Source organism: Leopardus geoffroyi, chromosome E1 (genome assembly GCF_018350155.1).
Source record: "Leopardus geoffroyi isolate Oge1 chromosome E1, O.geoffroyi_Oge1_pat1.0, whole genome shotgun sequence".
In the NCBI taxonomy this organism is placed as follows: domain Eukaryota; kingdom Metazoa; phylum Chordata; class Mammalia; order Carnivora; family Felidae; genus Leopardus; species Leopardus geoffroyi.
Genome location: NC_059330.1, coordinates 54873875 through 54897753, shown reverse-complemented (window position 1 = coordinate 54897753; position 23879 = coordinate 54873875). Strand labels below are relative to the sequence as shown.

Sequence of the window (23879 nt, the reverse complement as noted above, 5' to 3'; positions counted from 1 at the left end):
GCTTCTTTCACTTAATATTATGCTTGAGATTCATCATGTTGCAGCTGTAGTGTGCCCATTTTCGTTGCTGAATAAGATTCCACTGTGTGATTATACCACATGTATTTATCCATTCTATTGTCGATGAACATTTGGTTGTTGTCAGATTTTGCAGTTATGATCAGGACTACATTCTACATTCAATTCATGCATAAGAAAATAAGGACAGTGTATTAGTCACTTGTCTGTTCGCTCTTAGATCTACTCATTGGCATCTATCTATCTATCTATCTATCTATTATATATCTATTTTCTATATATCATCTATATCTATCTACCTATCTATCTTCTATCTTCTATCTATCTATCTATCTATCTATCTATCTATCTATCTATCTATCTCTATCCATCCATCATCTATCTCTCTAGCTGTATCTTATCTATCTCTCAATCTATCTAGCTATTATCTATCTACATACCTATTCACAATAGTATATAGTCCCTTATTGTTAGGTAATTAGGGTCTTTTCAATTTTTCACTAATATGTGTTCTCATTTCCAATTTTTTTCTTAGCCTAGATTATGCAAAGCAGAAATATGGGGCACAGAAAAAGGCCACTTTTATAATTCTTTACACCTATTGCTAAATTACGTTGTAGAACCAGAGCAGTGTGTCACCCACAAGGAATATATGAGTTCCTATAGCACCACACCTTTGTCTGCCTTTACTACTACCTTAAAAACATCTTGACTAATGGGTCCCTGGGTGGCTCAGGCAGGTAAGCATTTGACTCTTGATTTTGGCTCAGGTCATGATCTCACAGTTTGTGGGAGCAAGCCCCAAGTTGGGGCTCTGCCAGTGCAGAGCATGCTTGGGAATTCTCTCTCCCTCTCTTTCTCTCTGCCGCTTCTGTGCATGTGCTCGCTCCCTCTCACAAAAATAAATAAATAAACATGAAAAAAAGCCATCTTGACTAATTTGGGAAAATTTATAATTTAGTTGTTTTCATATATCCATGAATTTGCTTGCCAGTGAGGATAAACACTTATTTTTTCTGAATATTAGTCCTTTGCCTTTCTTTCTTCTTTTGAGACTTGCGGGTCCATGGTCTTTGCCAATTTTTCTTTTAAGGCTTTAGTATTTCTCATTTTGATTTGTACAAGCTCTTAATGTTTTTGGCATTTTTCCCCCTATTTTATTATTTGCCTTTTTTTTTAACCACAGAAATGATTTAAATTTTATGTAATTAAATCTAGCTTTGTGCTTGTATTTCAAGTTCTGTGAGCAGCATGATGACACCCTGGAGACTGCCTATCACAGGACATGACCCTGCAGTCTGCCCGTTCACACTCCTGGACGCCACACTGGCCAGCTCCTCCCCTTTGCTCCTAGCCCTTTCCAGCCACTGCCTCTTTTCTCTCTGCTTTTCTTCCCAGAGCTTCTTGTGAAACACTGTCTACACCGGCTGGCTCCGTTTCCTCTTCCCTCTCTTTCCCCCCAGTCTCTCCCAATTTGTCTTGACAAGGACCACATCCCTCCTTCTAATCCTGTCCAGAGGCATCTTGTCTTTCTGCATGTTACTTTACTTCTCTGTAGTGTTTGGTTCAGCCAATGGCTCTTCCTTCTGGAAATGTGTTCCTTTCCCTGCTTTCAGACTCTCCTGGTTTTCCTCTTGCTTCACTTTCCTCCTCTTTACTTTTTTTGCCACATTTCTTCCTCAGTCCACACATGTTGCTGAACTTGGGAACCTGGGTCCTGGTGCTCTCAGGTAACCCTGTGAACTTCTAAATGTGTGTCTCTCACCTGGACCACAGGTTGTACACTCAGCTCCTCACTAAGCATCTCCACTTGGACGTCTAACAGGCATTGAGAAACCCTTAGTGAAAGGAAAAGCATTTCAGGTAGAGGGAACAGCACATGCAAAGGCCCTGAAATGAGAAAGCATTTGATGTATTCAAAGAAAAGGAAGGGAACCAGTGAGTCTGTAGGCTGATAGGTGGGTGGGAGGGGATTGTATAAAGTAGTGGTAGGATAGAGGACCAGCGAGAGAGGAGGGGTAGACTTTGGTCATGTTGAGTGTGAGGTGCCAGAGCAGCCAGTCCCAAGGGCACAGCAGGGCCATGGGGAATTGGGGCTGGAGACACTGGGCAAGGAATCTGAGGTGCTGGTGGAGGAGCAAGTGGGAGCTGCTGCTTCCCCTTGAGGTGACATGGGGCTGTACCAAGCGGAGAAGCAGGGAGGGCCTAGAAGAGAGAGCCAGCTTCTCAGGCCACACCAAATGAGGCTGATGAGGACCAAGCAGAAGCATCCGGGTCTCTAACTGGGCCAGGTTGGACTCAGCCTGAACCAAGACTGGCCTAAAGTCACTCTGTAGGTTGTTTGGACCCTGAAAAAATGATCATACATCTAAAGTAGCTGCCATTGCCTCAGGATTCTGCTTCCAATTACTAGCAGGAATGATCTCTGGTGAGGGGCCTGTCCTCCAGACAAGAGGGTGGCAAACTCTTCTCATCAGGGTCAGATAGGGGACATCATGGGTTTTGTGGGCCAGCTACTCAATTCTGCCCTTGTAGCAGAAAAGCTGCCTCAGACAATATAGAAAGAAGCAAGTGTGGTTGTGTTCCCGTAAGACTTGTTTATACACTCTGAAATGGTAGTGTTGTGCAATTTTCATGTGTCATGAAATATTTTTCTTCTGATTTTTCCAGCTGTTTAAAAATGTAAAAGCGTTTGAGGAGTGCCTGGGTGGCTCAGTTGGTGAAGCATCTGACTTCTGCTCAGGTCATGATCTAGCGGTTCTTGGGTTTGAGGCCCGCGTCAGACTCTGTGCTGACAGCTCGGAGCCTGGAACCTGCTTCAGATTCTGTGTCTTCCCCTCTCTCTGCCCCTCCCATGCTCATGCTCTCTCTCTATCTCCCAATAATAAACACTAAAAAATTTTTTTTTTATATGTAAAAGTGTCCTTAGCTCATGGACTATAGAAAACCAGAGGGTGGCCAGGAGGCATGGTTGTGGTTTTGCATCCATGTCTCCCAAAGCCCTGCAAGCCTCGTCATTTGTCAACCTGATTTTATATTAATTACTTTACCCAAGCCTCCCATGCTATGGGAAACAGTGACTTTGGCTGTCACACCTCAGGGTAGTACTGTTTGGGTGCCAATTCTTATGGAAGACTCTGTAACTCCTGTGGCTCCAGGGGGCCAAGATACCTTGGTGCTCCCCTGAGGCTATCAGTGAAGTATGCCCTGGCTCCATTCTGGGGCTGTGGTGACCCTTCATGGATCTCAGTTTTGGGCAGGAAGCTCTGCTCCAGTTACCCATCTGGTATGGACCTAAGGCATAAGCTCCTGTCCCCTTGTGGTTGTTGAAATGCCAGCCCCTTTCCTCCTAAAGCCCGTATCCATTCTGATAGTTCCCATCAGCCATCTGGTATCAGATCCTGTTCACGGTCTTGGCTTTCAGTTCCCTTTACATTTCTGGCACTTGGGGATTTCCTTTGCTTTGCTTTGGTTTATTTGTTTATTTATTTATTTATTTGAGAGAGAAAGAGAGAGAGAGCGCGCGTGCGCACGAGTGGGGGTGGGGCAGAGGGAGAGGGAGACACAGAATCCCAAGCAGGCTCCGGGCTCTGAGCTGTCAGCACAGAGCCTGATGCGGGGTTTGAACTCACGGACCATGAGATCATGACCTAAGCTGAAGTCTGACGCTTAACTGACTGAGCCACCCAGGATCTCCTCCTTTGCTTGATTTTGAATTCACTTAAGTATTAGAGCTTTTGAAGTTGCATTTTATTTATTTTACTTTTATTAATTTTTCTTTTTAAAAAATTTTAGAGAGGGGAGACGGAGGGAGGGAAAGAGAAAGAGAGGGAGAGAGAGAGAGAAGAAAATCTAAAGTAGGCTCCAAGCCTAGCACAAAGCCTGATGTAGAGCTCCATTCTACTACCCTGGGATCATGACCTGAGCCAAAATGAAGAGTTGGATGCTCAACTGACTGAGCTATCCAGGTGCCCCTTGGGTTGCGTTTTAGATAGGATTTCCATGTTTGGAGCTAGAAGACAGTCTGTGTATTGGCTCAGTCTACCATATTGCCGGGAATTTGTCCTTTCTTATTGGATAATGAAATGTGACCACATTAGACATATTTTATAAATTTTAAACCATTATTGCTTGCCTTTGCTCATTCCAAGTTCCTTTATTTTATAAAAAAAAATGTTTAAGGATCAGATTGGGGGGGAAAAAAGAAAGCAGAAGAAAACAATGTAAAAGCAGGACCTAGGTGACTGAAGATCTGTTTGATGCTCTTGATGGAAGAATGGAAACCTCCAACTGTTGTCTGTGCTGAAGAACAGGGTACACAGAGTTGTGCCTACCATCAGTTCCACTCATTCTGGATCCCCCAGTTGAGTGACTAGTCACATACATGCAAGCAGGAGCCATGTGGCTTTTTCCCTCTGGGGCTCAACATGTATACCATATTTCATTAGATATGGTGAAAGAAGGAAAATAAGAAATTGTGCCCTTACAGCAAGTTTGAAGTGACAGATAATCTGGTAGAGAGTTTCAAAAGATAGTGAAGGTTATAGGCTATGGGTATCAACCACTGGGAAAGAGAAGAAAATGATGGGGGTTATTTATCACTGGAATTACATGTTTAGATACATGTCTTAGAGAAGAATATGCCTCTGGTGTGTAAGTTGAATTGGAGGGAATGTACAGCTGGTTGATAGACCAGATGAGAAGCTAGTCCTGTTCCAGGACTATTCTAAAGATATTTAACATTTTTACTGAGTAGTTACTACTATGTTCCAGGCACTGTGCCAAATGCTTTATGTTTGTTCACTCATTTATTTCCTATGATGCAAGAATGGTTACCAACTACTCTACCTTATACATGAAGAAACTAGGGAAGAGAGTGATTTAGCAACATGCCCAAGGGCACATGGGTAGTACATAATGGAGGTGGGATTTGAATCTGCATAACTCCAGAATCTAGACCCTTAACCAAAACCCTTATACTAAATTAGGTTGATAATGTACAAGCAGGTTGAGCATCCCCACAGGAAATCAGAAAGTTGGGTCTGGAGCCAAGAGAGAGACTAGGTTAGAGGAAAAGGTATGAGGTCAACTGCCTGGAGGTTATGGTTGAGAGAGTTATGGGGAGTCCTCACCCCTGATCTTTAAGTGGGCATATTTTATGACCCCAAAGTAGGCAGCCAGAGAGCAGGAGCAGCTGGTTATGTCAAGCAAGCAAACCCAGACGGGAAGAAGAATGGGAGGCAGGTTCAAAGGCTCACCTCTGTTGGAGGTTTCATATATTGGGATTGGCTTTCATGGAGGCTTGGGGTATGATCCAAACATTATACTGCCATTAGATGAAGCACAAATCAGCAGATTTCCCATGTTGTTCTTAGTCCATTCTCTGAAGTATCTCTTGTCATTTTTCTCCTGTTTCTAAGTAGGGCTTCAAATTAGGAAGTGTCTAGGAAAAGAAAAAGGAAGTAAATGAGAGAGAAACACAAAGGAAACTTGAACAAGTAGAGGGTGGATGCCCTAGGCTCTGTCACAAACACCTGGATTCCAGCTGGGACTTGGATTTGCTAGGGACACTAGCCAGAGAGACGGGACCATGTGGCTGTCTCCAGCTCTGCTCCTTCTCTGCCTCTCAGGTGAGTGAGGCTGGGGCTTTGGGTACCTGGCATTTCAGGGGGTGGAACAGTGGGTAGAAGGTCTATCCTGTGTTCAAGCCAGAGGTGAAGTCTCAGCAGACACAAGAAGGACACATCCATTCATCCATCTGTGTATCCTTCTATCTACTCAGACATTCACCTACAGATCCTACATACACTTATTGAGCACCAGATGTGTGCCAGAAGCATTCTGGGTGCTGTGTTTAAGAGCAACTTCTGCAGTCAGGAACTCATAGTTGAATGAGGGAGTCAAGCCACTATGATACAGTGTTGAACTTGTTGTAGAAAGAGATTTATTTATATGGTGTGGAGGTGCACAACAAGGGCCCCAAACACTGCTCTTGACCAGGTGCAATTCTTCACCGACGTTCCACTGGACATTGGTCTTGAAAGATGAATAAATTGGCTGAGTGGAAAGTGGGAATAGCTTATGAAAAAGTGTAGAGATATTAAAGATCATGGAGATTTCAAAAATTAGCAATAGTTCTATTTTGTCAGAGCTTAGTTTAAAGGGGTTGGAAAGGTTTGTTAGTAGGAAATAATGAAGGATCTAAAATGGCATCCTCCGCACCCACCTCAGACCCTTTCTGGAACAAGATGTAGTTCAGGCAGGTAAATAAAATTGTCCATTGAAGGTTGGAGTTTCAGAATAGAAACTGTTAAAAATAGGCATTCAACATGGACGAGAGCCCATTCTCTACAGGAAGTAAGTTTAGGGTAAAAATCAGACGGTATTCTTCATGTTTGTAGAATAATTTTTATGACATGGAACCTTCCCAACATAATCATGGACTGTTCCAGAATAGTGAGTGGAAAAGGCAGAGGTTTAAAGGAAGAATACCAGCTGGGTGCAACTGGCCAAAACATAATTTTCTTTTCAGTAACACGGTAGAGTAGACAGGATGATCTTCAAGGCCCCCCAGAGCCCTCATAGCCCCGAGATCTTAGAAAGACGTTTAAAAGAGATGCATCTCACTACACGTGGGAGGTGCTCAAAATGTCTTGAATGAGGGTGACGATGATAATAGATGTTTTCTAAGTTACCGTAATTAATGAAATGGGCATCCAAAGCAGTAGTGGCTGAAGCCAGCTTGCATCGGCTCATAAGAACTGATTATGGGCTTATCTTCCCAACCCCGTGTCCAGTGACAGCATGTTGTTGGCCTGAAATCAGTCATGGTGAAAGCATTTACACCACAGAAATTGGCAAACGGTATAAACCATGGCTACTCCTCGACTCCCCTCACCCCGCCTTGTTCCTTACCCAGAGTCAGTTTACCGGCCTATCACAGCTTGCTCACATCTGCTTGCTTAAATCTGATATAATTGTCTAAGTGCCCTAGCCTGGGTGCAATTAAACTGGACTGGAAACCTCTTCCCATTCCTTCATGTGGACTGGCTGACCTCTCCAGACTCACGTGGGCTGACCCTAGGATTCCTCCTGGGTCCAGGTTGAAACTTTGGAGTCACTTATGAATTTTGGTTCTTTTTTTTTTCCATCCCAGCTCCTGGCTCAGCTCCTTCCTGCTTGTCCCTACTTTCTCCCACCCACCACACACTGGGGTTATAAACAAGTTTGGAAATGTGTGACCACTTTACATTTTTTTTAAATTTTTTTTTTCAACGTTTATTTATTTTTGGGACAGAGAGAGACACAGCATGAACGGGGAGGGGCAGAGAGAGAGGGAGACACAGAATCGGAAACAGGCTCCAGGCTCTGAGCCATCAGCCCAGAGCCCGACGCGGGGCTCGAACTCACGGACCGCGAGATCGTGACCTGGCTGAAGTCGGACGCTTAACCGACTGCGCCACCCAGGCGCCCCACCACTTTACATTTTTATAGAGGGCACCCCAAAGAGTTGTATGGCTAGCCTGAGAGAGGAAGGGGAGAAAGTTGTAAAGAAAGATGGTGAGGCTCTGGGTACTGTGATGGGGGGTCAATGGGAGGGAGTCAGCTCATGCCCCAAACCTCTGTCGAGAAGCCTAATAGGGTCTCCTTGGAACTGAGCCCTTCTCAGCGATGCATCACTCCTCCCTCAAGTGTAGTCTGGATGAGAGCCAGGGGTTTACTTTTCCTCTCTTGAGAACATGTGGAGAGCAGAGTAAACAAGAAGTTGTACTCTTGCAGAACAAGTTTGAATTGCAGAAAACCTAGAATGCAGAGCCTCTCTCCAAAGGGAAATATTTTTGTGTGTGACTGAATTTCACGTCTGGCAAAGGCTGCCAGTCTAAGGACAGGGCAAGACAGCTCACTCTGCTGAGAACTAGCTTTGTTCCAATTCTCCCTGTCCCCAAGGGCTGGCATCCCTATGTGGTTACTCAGTGTTTCTGGGCTTAGAGAGCACAGGTCTCTACTCATCTTTCTGGCTGTAGTCTCCAAACCCTCTGGCTTAGGTCCTAAGTTCAGATGTCCCTCCATGTCCCCATACCTGAGCCTGGAACCACCTATACTTCCTTGGCAAGTTTCCCCTTGGGCTTCAGGCATACAGCTACTGAGGGGACCCATTGAGATAGAGTCCTGGGACATGGCTTGTGTTTTCCAGGCTCTTTGTCCCTGACGGGCCCCAGCTCTGTGACAGGCACCTTGGGTGGCTCTCTGAGTGTGCAGTGTCAGTATGAGGAAGAGTACCAGAGTTATAAAAAATACTGGTGCCGAGGGCAGAATGAGGGCACATGTGACAATATTGTGGAGACCCAGGGAGAAGCGAAAGAAAAGAATGGTCGCGTGTCTATCAGAGACCATGCTGATCACCTCACCTTCATCGTGACCATGGAGAACCTCACTGCAGACGATGCTGGATCTTACTGGTGTAGAGTTCGGAAAACATGGTACCTGGGCTTCTGGTCATCTGGCACTTCAGTCCAGGTTAAGGTGTCTGTTTCCTCAGGTAAGAGATCTTCTCACTCCATCAGCGGAGCTTATGGGACATGACTGAACATGGGGATGAGGATGGGTGCCATACTGAAGAATGTCTTTAGGCCTTGTCTAGTCCTTAGTCCCAGTGGTGTTGGGAAGAGCCTATGATGAGGGCAGAGAGAGAGGTGACTGACCCTTTAGCCTTGGCATGGGTTGGGGTGCGTAGCCCAAGTTGCCCTCACTCTCTCACTCCATTGCCTGGGAGGCCCCTCCCTGCTGGACCAAGGCTATTTCCACCATGCCCTTTGGAAACCTGCACTAAAGGAAATAAGCTCTTTGTATATACATCTTCAGCTTGCTCACAGAACATTCCCTCTACTATACTGTCCTGAAATTAACCTCTCTCCTCTCATTTCAAAAAATAAGCTTCTTGAGTGGAAGCTGCTCCTTCTCCTACCTCGATGTGCTATAGGGCTGTGAAGCTGTGTCCAAATTCTCCCACCCCTTCATTACAGCTTCCAACCTATTACTGTCCTATCTGCCTCCTTTAACACTTTTGTCACATGGCCACACCCCTCTACCTCTCCTTTGCATGGCCTTCCATTAGCTTCTAGTTTACTCCCTAATCCCTGCCATTGTCTTAGGAGTTTCTAATGAATAACTAGTCCAACATCCTTTTCTTGGGTTCCATGACCTTCTTGACTGCAGTGGCCCACATTTCCACTTTCCAGAATTCCACTCCATGGCAACATTGCACAGCTTGCTGTCACCCCAAACTGGTCCATGTTCAGAACCCTACACTCAGACATTGTACTTTTGGACAGCTTTCTGTGCATCAGCTTTCCCACACCCTCACCCTCACTGACCCTATCTATTCTCAACCTCACATATGCCTCCAATCCTTTGATGCCTCTCTCCACTCTCTCCCCATTTATTACCCATCCTGCTCCTGCCCTGATCTCACTTCCTTCCTCAACCCTCATGGAAGACTACATTTTCTTCTCTCACCAGTACCCTCCACTCTTGCGCACCATTTCCCTACCTACTTCTCGAAAACTTCATCCCTGGATCCATCTTAAAATTAGGGTGAGCAACCATTGGGGGTTGCCCAGGACTGGCAAGTTCCTTGGGATGCAGGACTTTCAGTGCTACAACTGGAAAAGTCCCAGGCAAGCTAGGGCAACTTGATCCCCTACCTAAAATCTATTTGCTCCAGTACTGCTGAAGAATAGTCACAGAAGGCACCTATGGGTGTCAATACAAATTCATGGTTTCTAATATGACCCTCCTGTTCTTCTACCTTACTAAGGGAGTACGGGATACCAGACGTGAACTCGCTCAATTTCTTTTCTTCTGCGCTTACACACTTCTGTGCTGCTTAACTCATTCTTCCCTCTTTCCCTTCTAGGTGGAAGGAAGTTTCCTTCTGTTCAATAACAGTCATCCTGAAGCTGGCTTCTCACCCTGTAGCTCCTTGCCTCCCATTCCCTTGAGCCAAATTCTCTCTTTGCGCATCTGTATCCTTCCATCGATTATCCACACTCTTTACCTCAACCTGCCAGGTAACGGGCTCGAGTCCTAAAACTATCTTGTAATCCCTGCAGCCTCCGCTAGGCGTCACCATCCCTCATGTCTTTCCTTTGCCTGGAAAGTAGCTGAGGTCCATGTCCTCCTTTGTGCTCCTGCTGCGCCTGATGGAGTCTGCCCCTGTACTCACTTTCTATTGACCTGACTCCATCTATTTAGACTCATCCCCGTCCCTCCTCCCTCTGGGGCTCCTCGTCAGCTGGGGAAGCCCCTGAGAGACCCCTGCTGTCACCCCAGGCAGAGTCAGACTTGGGATGGAAAGAAAGACCTGACACTTACTAGAGGTGGCTTTTACGACCAGTTCTGAAAAAGTCTCACTTGGTCCCTGAGGGGCTCACTCCATCCAGGAGGTGGCCTGGGTCTAGCTTCAGAGTCCCTTTTGTGAGTGGGTGATGGTGTGCAACATTGGGTCCAAATGGGCACTTCATGCATGGCTAGGGAGAGGGCAGCACCTGATGTGTGACTTGTCTCTAGCACCAAGTAAAACCGCAGAGGAGACCACATGTCAAGCTGCATCTGACATCTTTCCGGGGCTGAGTACCAAGCAGAACTTCAGTGCTGAGGAAGTGTTGATCCACTGCTCGGGGTAAGGGATCACAACCTACAGATCACAGAAGAAGGGGTTCAGAAGCCTTATGGGACCTTTGGGTGGGGGCTGACAACACACCATGCTCTTTTTACCTCACTGTCTGCTGGGTTTTCTTCCAGTTCTGGTCCTGATTTTTACATTCTCCATGGCTGCATGGGGATTCCTCACGGAAAATACCACTTGTTCTGTGAACCCTCTCCCACGTGGGGCAGCTACAGGGAACCAGGAGGCTGGTTCAGGTGGATGTGCAGCCTCTCCCACCCCACCCCACCCCCTCTACTTCTCCACCTGGTTCTGGACTCCAGGTTCTGGTTCTGTCCTCCCAATCCGGGCTTGCCTCCAGAGGTCTTGGCTGTATCATAGATCCGACACCAGGAGCCGCTTGTGGGGTCCAGGGCAGGGAGATGGACTGGCTCCAGGCTGTTTTTCTCCTCCCAAAGATACCCAGAAAAGGCCATGATGTTTCTGTCAGGTCCTGCAGGACAGAGGACAAGGGTCAGGACTTTAAAGTGAGGGTGGGGGTGGCTTTCATGATCAAGGGAGGGGAGGGGGCCCAGAGAAGTGCTGCCCTGACACGTGTCCTTTCCAGGTTTGATCCTAAGTGATTTGGGCTCAGGTTGCAGGGACAGGTGGGGAGAGAAGGGTCCTGGCCCCACTCCTTTGAGGAGGCAGCTCACTTTCTGTCCCTATTTCCCTGGACAGGTCCTCATCCAGCAGCGTCCACTTGCTGCTCCTGGTCTTCCTGAAGCTGCCCCTGTTCTTGACATTGGTGGGTGCTGTCCTCTGGGTGAACAGGCCTCTGAAGGGCCCTGGAGGAAGTCAGCCTGACAAAGAGAAGCCATCACGTAGCGCGCCGTCCCCAGGAAAGCCCTGTCCAGGAATACAGCCCTTCAGACCAGATAGAAGAGACCTTCAGACTCTGGACTCCAGGGCAGGGGGGCAGCAGTGCCTGAATTCTGGAGGCACCTAAGTCTTCTGGAGATATTGTTCCTGTGTCTCAAGGGAGAATCCTGGGTATTGGGTGACACTTGCTGCAAGTGCTCAGGTGCAGGAAGGATGAGTCTCCTGGGCCAGTGTTTGGGGTCCTCCTCTCTCTATCCCAGATCCCTTGGCCCCTTGCTCTTATGCCTACCTCTCAAGGGCAAGAATTCTCTAGAGGTTACTGGAAAGTCCAGCCCTTTACTCTTTTCATTGCCACAAAAGCTCCTCAGCTCAGTGTCTCCCAGGGTAATAACCACCTCCTCCCCGTAGCCAGGAGGCTCCCTGAGGACTTACCCCTCATAGTCTCAGTCTTTGGGCTCAACAGGGCTTCAACCTCACTTGTGTCCCTGTGATCAGGGAATGTACGCTGTGCTCAAACATCTCTGCCTGGGCCGGCCATGACTGAAGAGCTTTCGGTTAAAGCCCTGGAGCTGGTTGGAGCTGCAGTGGGTGCCCCCAATATCACTCCCAGAATTCCACCGTGGTGGGCCTCCTGCACACAGGGCTGGTGGACAGCCCACTGTAGCAGAAGTGTGGCTGAAGCCACCTGTCAACAGTTGGTGCTTTCCATAGGAGAAGCAGACAGTTTTCTAAAGACAAGGACACAGAGGTGAGGAGTACCTCCCCACATCAGGTTGACATGATGCCACAGCCACCACGGGGCACACCAGCCCTGGAAAGGGCTCTGTTGGGTTTGAGTGCTTGTCAGCGGCTCCCTCCCTGAAGTTTGCAGTGAGGCGCACAGTCTATTATAAGCACGTGTCACCATCTTCACTCAACTCCTTGTGTGTGGAGCAGCCCTCTCGTCTCCACCAAGCCCAAGCCTTCCCTGGGCTAGTGATGCCAGTTTCCAGAAAACACTCCAAGCTCCGGAGCACTGAGTTTGCAGGCAGGGCCGCCACACTCAGAACCTGAACCCTGGCGTGGCTCCCACAAGGGCAGGGCCATTTGTGACACCTCAAGGAGAGCTGGGACTGGCCCAGGACTTGGCTGAAGGAGAAATTCAACCAAGGAGGCACATCCAGACCTTATTAATAAAACACAGACAGGGCGGTGTAGGAAGCACAATGATGGGCAAGAAAGAAGCTTATGATGTACTTTATTCTGTTCCAAAATTATTTCAAGCATTCTCGTTTCTTCACTTTCCAGATAAATTTTCAAGTAAACTTGTGTATGATCGGAATCGTATTAAACTTATAGATCAATACTGGGAACATTGACATCTTTACTATGTTGAGTCTTCCAGTCCATAAACATGGTATCTCTTGCAATTTAGTTAAATATTCCTTAGCTTCTATCACCAGTGTTTTGTAAATTTAAGTATTTGGATGTTACATGTGTTCTATTAGATTTACACCTGGGTATTTTGTCTTCTTTTTGAGCACTTGTGAACAACACTGTACTTTTCCTTTCATTTTCTACATGCTCATTGCTAGTTTACAAGTAAGATTGTGTGTGTAGGTGTGTATATGTGTGTGTGTATGCGTATGTGTTTATGTATGTATGTATATGTGTTGGTATACATGTGTGTATGTGTGAGTGTGTGTATGTGTGTGCATGCATGTGTGTGTATGTGTGTGTGTGTATGTATGTGTGTATATGTATGTATGTGTGTGTGTATCGATCTTTATTCCTGTGACTTGTTAAATTCATTTCCCAGTTCTAGCAGTTTGGTAAAAATTTTTTGATAGATTCCTTGGGATTTTCTACACAATTATGTTGCCTGTACAAAGGCACAGTTTTATTTTTTCCTTCCTAATCTGTGTGCTTTAGTGGTGTCCCGGAACCCTAGGAGCCCCTGGAAGGTCTTAAACACTCTGATGACCCTGTGGAGCATATAGCGTCGTGGACCCACTGTTTTCCGGCATTTCTGCTTTTAAAAGAGAAGCCACGGGGCGCCTGGGTGGCGCAGTCGGTTAAGCGTCCGACTTCAGCCAGGTCACGATCTCGCGGTCCGTGAGTTCGAGCCCCGCGTCGGGCTCTGGGCTGATGGCTCAGAGCCTGGAGCCTGTTTCCGATTCTGTGTCTCCCTCTATCTCTGCCCCTCCCCCGTTCATGCTCTGTCTCTCTCTGTCCCAAAAAAAATAAATAATAAAACGTTTGAAAAAAAAAATTAAAAAAAAAAAAAAAAAAGAGAGAAGCCAGGAGTGAAATGGCTGATGTGTACATATAGGCAACAACCTCCACTTAAATAAATATTGTGATCCAAGCAAAACCTATTCATAAGTTCATGCAATTCTTGGATGCAGTCAGTGACCAGTGAGTAAAGCAGAGAAAGTTCAGAGCGTTGTTGTGTCTGCCTAGTACTTACACTGGGGCCACATGGTGCCCCCAGCAGACTTGGGACCTGACCTGTCCAGTGCACAGATGGACTCGCAGTATCGTGGTGTGGACCTCCTTGGGGCAGGTCCAAGTCTGCTCCCTGGCCTTATGACTGGGGGCCCAGGGCCTCAGCCCTTCTGGGCCCCTCGTTCTTTAATCTGATGTGAAGGCACTATGTTAAGATTCTTCCAGGTGGCAGCTCTAAACCGGGACTGTAAATTTCTTGACACTCCTGTTATTGAGAGTTGAGGGTGTGTCCCCTCCCCTTGAGTCTGGGTGGGCCAGGGCTGTGAGGTCAGTAGCTTAGAGCAGATTCCCAACTTTTCCCCGTAATTATCCTCCTAAGGATATCCTCCTAAGGAGGTTGTTTAGTAATTTTCTTTTATTAGAACCCGCCCCCCTCCCCGCCATGGGTATGAAATTTTAATACCAAAGATATACTATACTCCTATGTTCTATATATCGATCAGTCGATCCATCTATCAACTGATCATCTATGTTTTGTATATAAAAATAATTTTTTGGTATAAAAACAGCATTTTTTTCACCCCCCGAAAAACAGCGTTCATCGCCATCGGACATCAGAATGCATGGATAGAGTATGGTGACAGTGACCCTGTGTGACTTCTGAGGCCAGGCCCAAAGGAACCCTGGAGCTCCATCCTCCATTTCTTGAAATGTTTGTTTTGGACACTCTCCTTCTCAGAACCCAGGTCCACATGGAGAGACCTCCTGTAGGATCTCAGGTCAACTATCAAGATTGAGATCAACCTGGCACATGCTCTAGACACGCAGAAAAGAAGCTTCCAGATGACAGTAGCACCCAGCCATTTAGGTCCCCCCCCCCCACTGCCATTATGTCTTCCCAGCTGAGGCCCCAGACTTTTTGGAGCAGAGACAGGCCATCCCTGCTGCACTCTGTCCGAATTCCTGACCACAGAATCTGTGACATGACAGGCAGATTGCTGTTTTGTGCCCCACAGAAGATCTAAGCAGAGAGAACTGGACGTTCCAGTCCCAGACAGGACAGTTCAGAGGAACATGCTGCCTCTGCCGGATGCACAGTGGGCTGGGGGGAGGCCCCTGGGAGACACAGCCCTAGGAGACACAGCCCTGTGGTGGGAACCTGGGGCCGACTCCCCACGTGGTAACATGCATGGGCTCCTGGGCCTGGAGGTATTGCCCTTTTCAGAGGCGTGAATCAGAATCATGTGGGCTGGAGCTGTCAGCACTGGTGGGAAGTGTTCCCCACAAGAAGTCACCTGCTGCTGTAGAACACCCCCCTGCCCACCCAACCCTCTCTGCACACACATTCTTGTGGTTCACAAGACCACATTCAAAGGAAGCTTCTAGTTGAAAATGGACCAGCACCTTTCCTCACTGACAGACTCAAGGAGAGGAACACAGCACCAGCAAAATGCAGCTGGAAACATGTCAAGACATGTCTCCAGCAGCAAGGGAAATAAAAGCAAAAATGAACTTTTGGAACCTCATCAAGATAAAAACTTCTGCACAGCAAAGGAAACAATCAACAAAACTAAAAGTCAAACAGTGGAATGGGAGAAGATATTTGCAAATAACATATCAGATAAAGGGTTAGTATCAAAAATCTATAAAGAACTTATCAAACTCAACACATGAAAAACAAATAATCCAGTGAGGAAATGGGCGGAAGACATGAACAAACACTTTTCTAAAGAAGATATCCACAATGTGGATGGAACTGGAGAGTGTTATGCTAAGTGAAATAAGCCATACTGAGAAAGACAGATACCATATGTTTTCACTCTTATGTGGATCCTGAGAAACTTAACAGAAACCCATGGGGAAGGGGAAGGAAAAAAAAAAAAAAAAGGAGGTTAAAGTGGGAGAGAGCCAAAGCATAAGAGACTCTTAAAAACTGAGAACAAACTGAGGGTTGATGGGGAGTGGGAGAGAGGGGAAAGTGGGTGATGGGCATTGAGGAGGGCACCTTTTGGGATAAGCACTGGGTGTTGTATGGAAACCAATTTGACAATAAATTTCATATATTGGAAAAAAAAAAGAAGATATCCAGCTGGCCAACAGACACATGAAAAGATGCTCAACATCACTCATCATCAGTGATGATGTTTTGATACAAATCAAAACCACAATGAGATACAACCTCGCACTGGTCAGAGGGGCTAAAATTAACAATTCAGGAAACAGCAGATGTTGGCGAGGATGTGGAGAAATGGAAACTTTTTGCACTGTTGGTGGGAATGCAAACTGGTGCAGCCACTCTGGAAAGCAGTGTGGACGTTCCTCAAAAAATTACAAATAGAATTACTTTATGACCCAGCAATAGCACTACTAGGAATTTATCCAAAGGATACAGGAGTACTGATTCATAGGGGCATATGTACCACAATTATTATAGCAGCACTATCAACAATAGTCAAATTATGGAAAGAGCCAAAATATCCATTAACTGGTGAATAGATAAAGATGTAGTGTGTATATACAATGGAATATGACTCGGCAATGAAAAAGAATGAAATATTGCCATTTGCAACAATGTGGATGGAACTGGAGGGTATTATGCTGAGTGAAATAAGTCAGAAAAAGACAGATATCATGTTTTCACTCATATGTGGAATTTGAGAAACTTAACAGAAGACCATAGGGGATTGAAGGAAAAATCAATTACAAACAGAGAGGGAGGCAAACCCTAGGAGACTCTTAAATACAGAGAACAAACTGAGGATTGACGGGGGTGAGGGTTAGAGGTTGGGGCAAATGGGAGATGGGCATTGAGGAGGGCACTTGTTGGGATGAACACTGAGTGTTGTATGTAAGTGATGAATCATGGGAATCTACTCCTGAAGCCAAGACTACACTGTATACACTGTATGTTAGCTAACTTGACAATACATTATTTAAAAAAAAAATGCAGCTGGAGAACTTGCTTCATGAGCGCCAGGGCCCCAGGACACAGAGGAGGAGTCCAGATGGCCAGTTTGGCTCAGTCTAAGAGAAATTACAGACAACATGACCTCTCTAAGGAAGGAGCTCAGAAAAGAGATATAAGTCCCCAAAATGGTTCAAAACAAAATACAGAGACAAAAAAGAACAGAACCCAGGAAAATGTAAGTAAAAGAGAAAAAAAAAACACCCCTGAAAAACCAAACGGTTGAGAGGAAAATGTATAACTTTGAAATTTAAAAAGAAAAGCGCTGTTTTTGTGTTGTTAGTTTTTGATGAGTAAGTGGGAGGAAGTTAAACACAAAGAGCCCAGCATCCTGGGTTTGCGTTGTTCAGCTGGGGTGAGATGGGGGGTGGAGGTTAGGGGTGTGGGAGCATGGAAAGGCCAAAGATCAGGCCAAACCCAGGAGTGGGTGATGGTGGGTGTGAGCTGCCTGGGGGATGGGCAGCGTCACAGGCAAGAAGGGGACAGATCTGTCCATCTCGATGGAGAAGTCCAAACAGTCCATGGAGCCCCTGCACGTAAGGACCAGTGAGGCCAAGGGACAAATGGGGGAACAGAAATGAACTGTTCTGGTGACGACTGGGTGAATCCCCTGTGCTTGGAGGCCACCGATGTAGATAAGGGGACAGGAATATTTGCATTGTTTCAAAGCCCCTCCCCGCAAAACATTGATTACTTACAGAGGGAAAAAGAGTGACTTCAATGAGTTTCAACAAATTTATACTCACAACCACCCAGTTCTAAGACACATTCGGATTCTAGCATTGGATTTAGAGTCACTTCCCGCCCTCTAGAATGGAAGGGTTGTCCTCTCACATATAAAATATTGAAAGAATGTCCAAACAAAATAATTTCCAGGGAGCACAGGAAAGCCAAAGATTTTAATAGGGAATATACAGGGCAAACAGATCAGATGCGGGTCGGGCGATGGTCCAACCCTGTTTTCCATCTTTTACGTTCAAGGAATTCTTTCTTGGAGGCACTGATGCAGCAGAAGGTGGAATTGGCGGAACTCTGTGCAGCTGGCCCATTGGGGGTCTTTGTCCTTGTGGACACACTCTGGAACTTGTTGATTTAATCCGGGTTTTATGCTTACTGGTTGGTCTGGAATTGGAAAACCCATCATTGGCCAGAGTCCTGAACGATGTAATAGTTATTTATCCTTGGCAGAGCCACTTGAGGGTGGCAAAGAAAGGAGGTACCAGGAGGATCCACATAGGAGGATTCTCTGCTGCTACATTGAAGGCCAAGATTCCTGACCTGTGCAGAGCAGGGAGGGAGCCAGACTTTAATTCCTGACAGCAGGACGCAGGGAGTCCTCACCTAACAGGGACCCCCATCTGTCTCAGAAATGTAATCATTGCCCTTTCCCTGACCAGAGCTCAGAGGGTGCGGGGGTGTCCATAGTGGGGGCGGGGGCTGTGTTTCTCCTGCTCAGACTGATGTATCTTCCCCTGGAGTCCCCCGGACTCCCCACATCACAGTCACAGCAGGACCCAAGCAGGGGCAACTTCACAAAGGTCAAAAGCACAAAGTGAAGGTTGTGTAGCAGGGCCCTGAGTAGGGATCGTGCTGACAGGAGTGGGGTCCCTCTTCAGGGGCTGCTCCAGGCCCTTCCTGTCCACCCTCACTCCCGCCCCCAGACCTAGAGGACAGGCCAGCCCCGGTCCCTGCCCAAAAGCCCCTCTGAGGGCATGGCCATGCTGCCCAAGGCGAAGCATTCAGGGGCCTCCCAGCAGCCTTAGCCTGGGCTCCAGCATCTCTGCACCCTGATTTCATCCTGCTTGTCGGCTGCCTCCCCCAAATCCCCTCCACCTCAGCAGCAGGCCAGCCAGGACCAAAGGTTTCCCTTTGCCTATTTGATTCTACTTCTGTCCCACCTTGTGTAAATTCTGCCCTCTCTCAAGCTTATCTCATATAACATTTCATATTACCATTCAGCCTGGCTGAATACCTTCTGGCTTCTCTTGGGAGGGGTCTCTCCCAAATCTGAACCCCATCTGGTAGCACATAGGAGGTGCACTATCTCATACACCTTGAACAGTGGACACATGGTCTAGTGGACCATTGGGCCCTTGCTCACATATGTCCCCCTGGCAGTCCCCATCAGTATCCAAGAGTCTGATGCCCTCACCCTCTGCCTCATCCCCTCCCCCAAAAGCAGTGTCAGGGCCCCCATGCAGGCTGGCTTTGTTTTCTCCTTCTGCCTGCCTTGAGCAAGATTTGTCATGTGCATTTCACAGGGGGTTTTCTTGAGAGAGAAGACATGCTCCCTTGCACTTCCTGAAATTATCCTTGAACTCACTGTGCTCTGTTCCCAAGTTCCAATCCCTGTGGGGCTGCGGCCCCATCTCTCCACCTACAGGCTTCCACCCGTGCCCTTCAGTCTCCTAAAAGTCCCTCATCCTCCCCTCCTGACCACAGAACAACTGGTCTCCAAATAGTCATGAGCAAGACAAAAGCCACTTGTGAAGCATGAGACAAGTGCCTGACCTCATTCATACACATTGTCCAGCAGGACAAAGCTACAAGGAATTGGTCCTTGAGAAGGGAAGGAAGAAGGAGTGGACTGGAAGGTAGACCGTAGAAGGGGCATCTGGGAGAAAATACACCTTCACCCTGAACTCCGATGGGGTGAAACTGGGTCAGGGGTGTGCCCTTTGAGGAAAGAGTTAATTCATTGTTCTTTGGATGCTTTTGAGGGGGTAGGCTTCAGGTTGATCGCCCAACCTCTCTACCGTGTTGGGAATGTGAGAAAGCAGGGATGCCAGCTTCCCACCCCTTCTCAGCATTTCCCAAGCACTTGGGAGGGGAGAGCTGGATCCATGGAACAAGTACCTGCCCTTGACAGTGGGCAGAATGACTCCCCCTCAAAGATGTCTTAATCCCCAGACCTCTGAATGTGCTAGATTCCTTGGCGCAAGAGAATTAATGATGCAGATGGATTTAAGATTGCCAACCAGCTGGCCCTGAGATGGGGAGGTGATCCTGAGATATCTGGATGAACCCTATGGAATTGCCAGTGTCTTTATAAATGAAAGCACACAGGAGAGCCAGTGTCAGAGTAATGAGGGTGAGAAAGACTCAACCACCCCTGCTGGTTGATGGAAGAGACCACGAGCCAGGGGTGCAGTGGCCTCCAGAAGCTGGAAAAGACAAGGAAGCCCTTCGCCCTTAGAGCCTCCAGGAAGAGCCAGCCCTGCCAGCACCTTGAGTTTAGCCCAGTGAGACTCATCCCTGACCTTAATCTCTAGAACTTTAAGATCATAACATCGTTTTGCCTTCAGCCACCAGGGTGGTGGTGATTTGCTCCAGCAGCCACAGGGAGCTAATCCAGAGCCCTTCCCTTCTGGCAACTTGAGGCTGAAAGCACCTGCGCCTGTTTTGGCTGCTTGGGGGTTGGGAGGCAGGTCAGAAGGAGACCAGAAGCTTCTCTCCTACAGCCCAGCTGAACAACTTAGCTTAGGTTTCTTGTGGGGAGGGGAGCTCTTTAAGGACTCAGAGGTACAAAGAGGGGGCCCAGTGCAGACCTTGCTGTTTCTCCCCAGCAGAGGAAACATCAGAAGGGCCAATGGGGGCCCCTGTCAGAGTGCCCCAGGGGAGAGCTGTCCCAGGGCAGCAGTGGGAAAGTCTGTGGGTTCAGCTGTGCTCACCTGCTGTGGGGGTTGATCAGAACAATAGGCTGGCTGCTGTTGATGCCCTGGGTAAAAGGAGGAGAGGAAGCTCGACCTGCTGGTGTTCTTGCTACAGGCTTGGGAGAGTCTGTTGGATCAGGGGCTAAACACACAGAGCAAAGCATGGTTGTGAGTGTCACAGGTGGCTCCCATGGTCTCCACACCCCACCCCCAGGGATGCAGAACCTTTCTGTCTTAGTGCCACTGCTCAGCCAAGTTGGCTTTCTCTTGCATCTTTTTGGTTTCTTATTCCAAATGTGAATACATATTTCCAGAGGAACACGAGTTTGCCACCGCGTGAGGGATTTTCAGCGGCAGGCATAGTCGTAGGCGAGTTTCGAGACTCCCCTTCATCCATCGGGGAAGACAAATAGTCCTGACTCCTTTGGGGGTGGGACTCAGGGTCCCAGAGCACAGAAGGGTAGTACCTACCTGGGTCAACATCCACGTATACTTTGTACCCCAGGTCATTGCCAGCTTTCTCAATCCCACACCAGTAGGTGTCTGCATCGTCATACCAGAGATTCTCCAATGTCACGGTGAATATGCGCTGGCTGTGATTGTCCTGGATGGATGCTCGGCCCTTCTTCACCAGTTGCTCTGACCCGGTGCTTTTAACAAGGATTTTGCAGGAATCCCACTCATACCCACGACACCACCATTTCTTGTAGGATTCCCAACCCCGCCCATATGTACAGTGCACGGTCAGTGTGCCCATTGCCGTGCCTCTCACCGTTCTCTGCACGCAGGTGGAGAAGTGGCCTAGAAAACAGAAACCCAACATGCATCTTATCCTTCCTTGAGCCCAGAGCTGACCTGGGCGCCGCTGGGGCTTCTGGCCCTGCCCTGAAGACCAGCCAGGAGCCTCTGCCCTCGGTCTAATTGCCACATCCCTCCTGTCCCTCATCCCCTGCAGGATTTCTTTTCTGTCACCCCTCTTGTGAATCCCCCTTGAGGCTCCTAACTCTCCTAACCAATACAGGGCTCTCTGCATGCTCACCATCCTACTGACCACCGTCCCCTGCCCGACCTCAAGCAGCACCTCTCCCAGCAGCACAGAGCGCACACTGCAGCCACAGGTGTATTTCTGAATCCCAGAGCTGGTGAGACAGTGTGGCCCCCTCCCCATCTATGCCCCAATACTGTAAACTCCACACACCTACAAACCCTCAGCCTCTGAATCGACACATGGCACAGAAGTAAACACACACGCACACACACGCACATACCAAACACACTCACTCGACAGGTGATTGCTTGTTTTTTTTTTTTTTTTTTTTTACCTATACACCTTGTTCTTCTGTGTCTCTATAACTTAATGCAAGCTGTTCCCTCTGCCTAGAATGTGCTTTCTTCTCTGTTTGAAGGAAGCAAACCCTTATATTCATCCCTTAAGTGTCATCTCCAACAGTGTCTTTTCTATGGTTTGTCTGGTTCTGCAGACCATCTGGTCGCTCCTGGTACAACCAGAGCCATTTGTCCCTGTCACAGGTGTTGTGCTAATGACGCTAGATGATGATCTGTCTTTAGATCATCCAGAGAAGAGACCCAGGCAGGCTGGTGTGTGGGGATGAGCAACTCTCCAGAGAGCCTGTCACCCTGGTTTTGCTGCCTGCCTTCCTCCCTGTTGTCTGAGGTCTTCAGAAGAGGATTCTGGCTCAAGCTTCAAGTCAAGACCAGATGTGTAAGTTTTTAAATGATCCAGTTGCCTGAACTTCACCTTGACTGAGTGGGTCTCAACTGGGGCTTGAGCATCTGTGCTTCTTCAAAGTTCCTCAGGAACTCATGCATTTAGGTATGTGTGTGCGTGTGCGTGTGTGTGTGTGTGTCTGTCATGTGTCCATCCATCCATCCATCCATCCATCTGTCATCTGTCTATCCTTCTCTCTGCCAGGGTTGGGAAACTGTGCCTAGAAAACAAACACTGTACGCGTTATTTATTTTATTTCCTTTCCCTAACATTTAACTTTGTACCTTTCAAGTAACAAAACTTAAAAAGTTTTATAAATACGTAAGTGTCTGGATATGAAAGGCCCTGCCATCTCTCTCAGGACAGACCCTTTCTGTGTCCCATCCTGATCCTGCAGGTACTTAGTAAGCCCCTGCCTTACTCACCTTGCACGACGAGAAGGATCACAACCGGGAGCAGCCGCATGTCCTGCCTGCCTGGCTTGTCTCCCTGGTGCTCAGCAAATGCCAGCTGCCTTCCAGAGATTGAACTGAGCACAGAGGCAACCTACCTTCTCTTCTTCTAAATTATCCTTTTTTGCTTTCTCTCATCTACTTCCCCTCAATTTTTTCTTCAGTTACTTCCTAATTTCATTAATTTGGTGCAAAGCAGCGGCGACTGTTCAGAGCTTATGGCTGACGTGATGAGGTGGCCCCACTCCTTGCTCTGGCCCCTCAACTCAGCATCCCCTAGAGTCTGACTCTGATGATCTGCTTTCCGGGGAGGGTCCCTGCCTGTTCCCCCCACCCCCCACTCTAGCACCACCTCCAGTCTGTGCGCACCTACTTCCTGCCCCCCCCCCATCTTCCAGCCCAGTTCTCCACTTTAATGGCTGTTGGAGCCTTGTAGAACTGTCCACCCTGTTAGCAGCTCAGATGTGCTCCAAATGCCATTTCTTGTCATCTTTACCCCTAAAGTCAATCTGTCCCAACACATGGTCCCTCAGCCCAGGGATCCCTCTCCACCTGCCTCCACCACTCTAGTCTTCCATAGACAAAGGCCATGGGGTCTTCTCCCTGCCACCTGCCACCTGCCACCCGCCACCCACAGAAGGCCTTGCAGGGGTGGGGGGCTTGGACGTGGAGCAGCCCAGGGCTTTGCCAGAGGAGTAGGAGAGGGCGTGGCGGGCCAGCCCCAGGAGGGAAGGGGAGCGAGAATCCCCGTCCCCTTCAAGGTCCTTCTGGCTGGACTAAGACTCAAACTGACATGAGACAGATTAACAAGAGAAAATCAAATCTAATAGCATACGTGCAAGGAGTCCACACAGACATGGCAGTCAGGCAAAAGAGATACAAATGTCATCCCGAATTAAGCAGAAGGGGGTAGGGGACTGAGATTTCAAAGGGAAGGAACCAGTAAATGTTTGGTGCACAAATGTCAGTCCTGCCAGAGAAATGGGTTAAATTTAAATGTAAGCTTCTCTGCAGTTGCACACATTAACAGTTCAGCTGGTACGTGTTTCTTCCAACTGAACTGGTCTATTCATCGGATGATAGGTCAGTTTAGGCAAACTCATTCCAG

At 47.7% G+C, this 23879-nt stretch overlaps 2 protein-coding genes across 4 annotated transcripts; one reads left to right on the top strand and one right to left on the bottom strand.

Moving 5' to 3' along the window:
• The first annotated feature begins 3953 nt into the window (after positions 1 to 3953).
• CD300E (CD300e molecule) lies at positions 3954 to 13037 on the top strand. The gene is made up of 4 exons (XM_045490865.1): positions 3954 to 5648; positions 8213 to 8557; positions 10588 to 10699; positions 11405 to 13037. Exons 1-4 carry the CDS (start codon positions 5609 to 5611, stop codon positions 11670 to 11672), a joined length of 765 nt encoding a protein of 254 aa, XP_045346821.1. The 5' UTR covers positions 3954 to 5608; the 3' UTR covers positions 11673 to 13037.
• A 4782-nt stretch (positions 13038 to 17819) lies between these two features.
• On the bottom strand, positions 17820 to 23271 carry LOC123604560 (CMRF35-like molecule 5). Of its 3 annotated transcripts, none has more exons than XM_045490874.1 (4): positions 22745 to 23271; positions 21062 to 21391; positions 20609 to 20732; positions 17820 to 18059 (listed from the first exon to the last, which is right to left on the bottom strand). In XM_045490874.1, the coding sequence occupies exons 1-4, from the start codon at positions 22782 to 22784 to the stop codon at positions 17837 to 17839; spliced, it is 717 nt and encodes a 238-aa protein (XP_045346830.1). In that variant the 5' UTR covers positions 22785 to 23271; the 3' UTR covers positions 17820 to 17836. The 3 variants fall into 3 exon arrangements, with proteins under 3 accessions (XP_045346830.1, XP_045346832.1, XP_045346831.1); XM_045490876.1 differs by having other exon boundaries at positions 17820 to 18215; positions 22745 to 23261; XM_045490875.1 differs by lacking the exon at positions 22745 to 23271 and adding an exon at positions 21630 to 21767.
• Between the last annotated feature and the right edge of the window lie 608 nt (positions 23272 to 23879).

Bases quoted from the DNA above. Each gene is read 5' to 3' on its own strand.
- CD300E (XM_045490865.1), top strand. From the start codon at position 5,609: ATGTGGCTGTCTCCAGCTCTGCTCCTTCTCTGCCTCTCAG. The intron at 5,649-8,212 runs GTGAGTGAGGCT...TGTGTTTTCCAG, and splicing joins GCTCCTTCTCTGCCTCTCAG to GCTCTTTGTCCCTGACGGGC. The intron at 8,558-10,587 runs GTAAGAGATCTT...ACTTGTCTCTAG, and splicing joins TAAGGTGTCTGTTTCCTCAG to CACCAAGTAAAACCGCAGAG.
- LOC123604560 (XM_045490874.1), bottom strand. From the start codon at position 22,784: ATGCGGCTGCTCCCGGTTGTGATCCTTCTCGTCGTGCAAG. The intron at 21,392-22,744 runs GTGAGTAAGGCA...TCTGTTTTCTAG, and splicing joins GATCCTTCTCGTCGTGCAAG to GCCACTTCTCCACCTGCGTG. The intron at 20,733-21,061 runs GTAGGTACTACC...CTGTGTGTTTAG, and splicing joins ATACGTGGATGTTGACCCAG to CCCCTGATCCAACAGACTCT.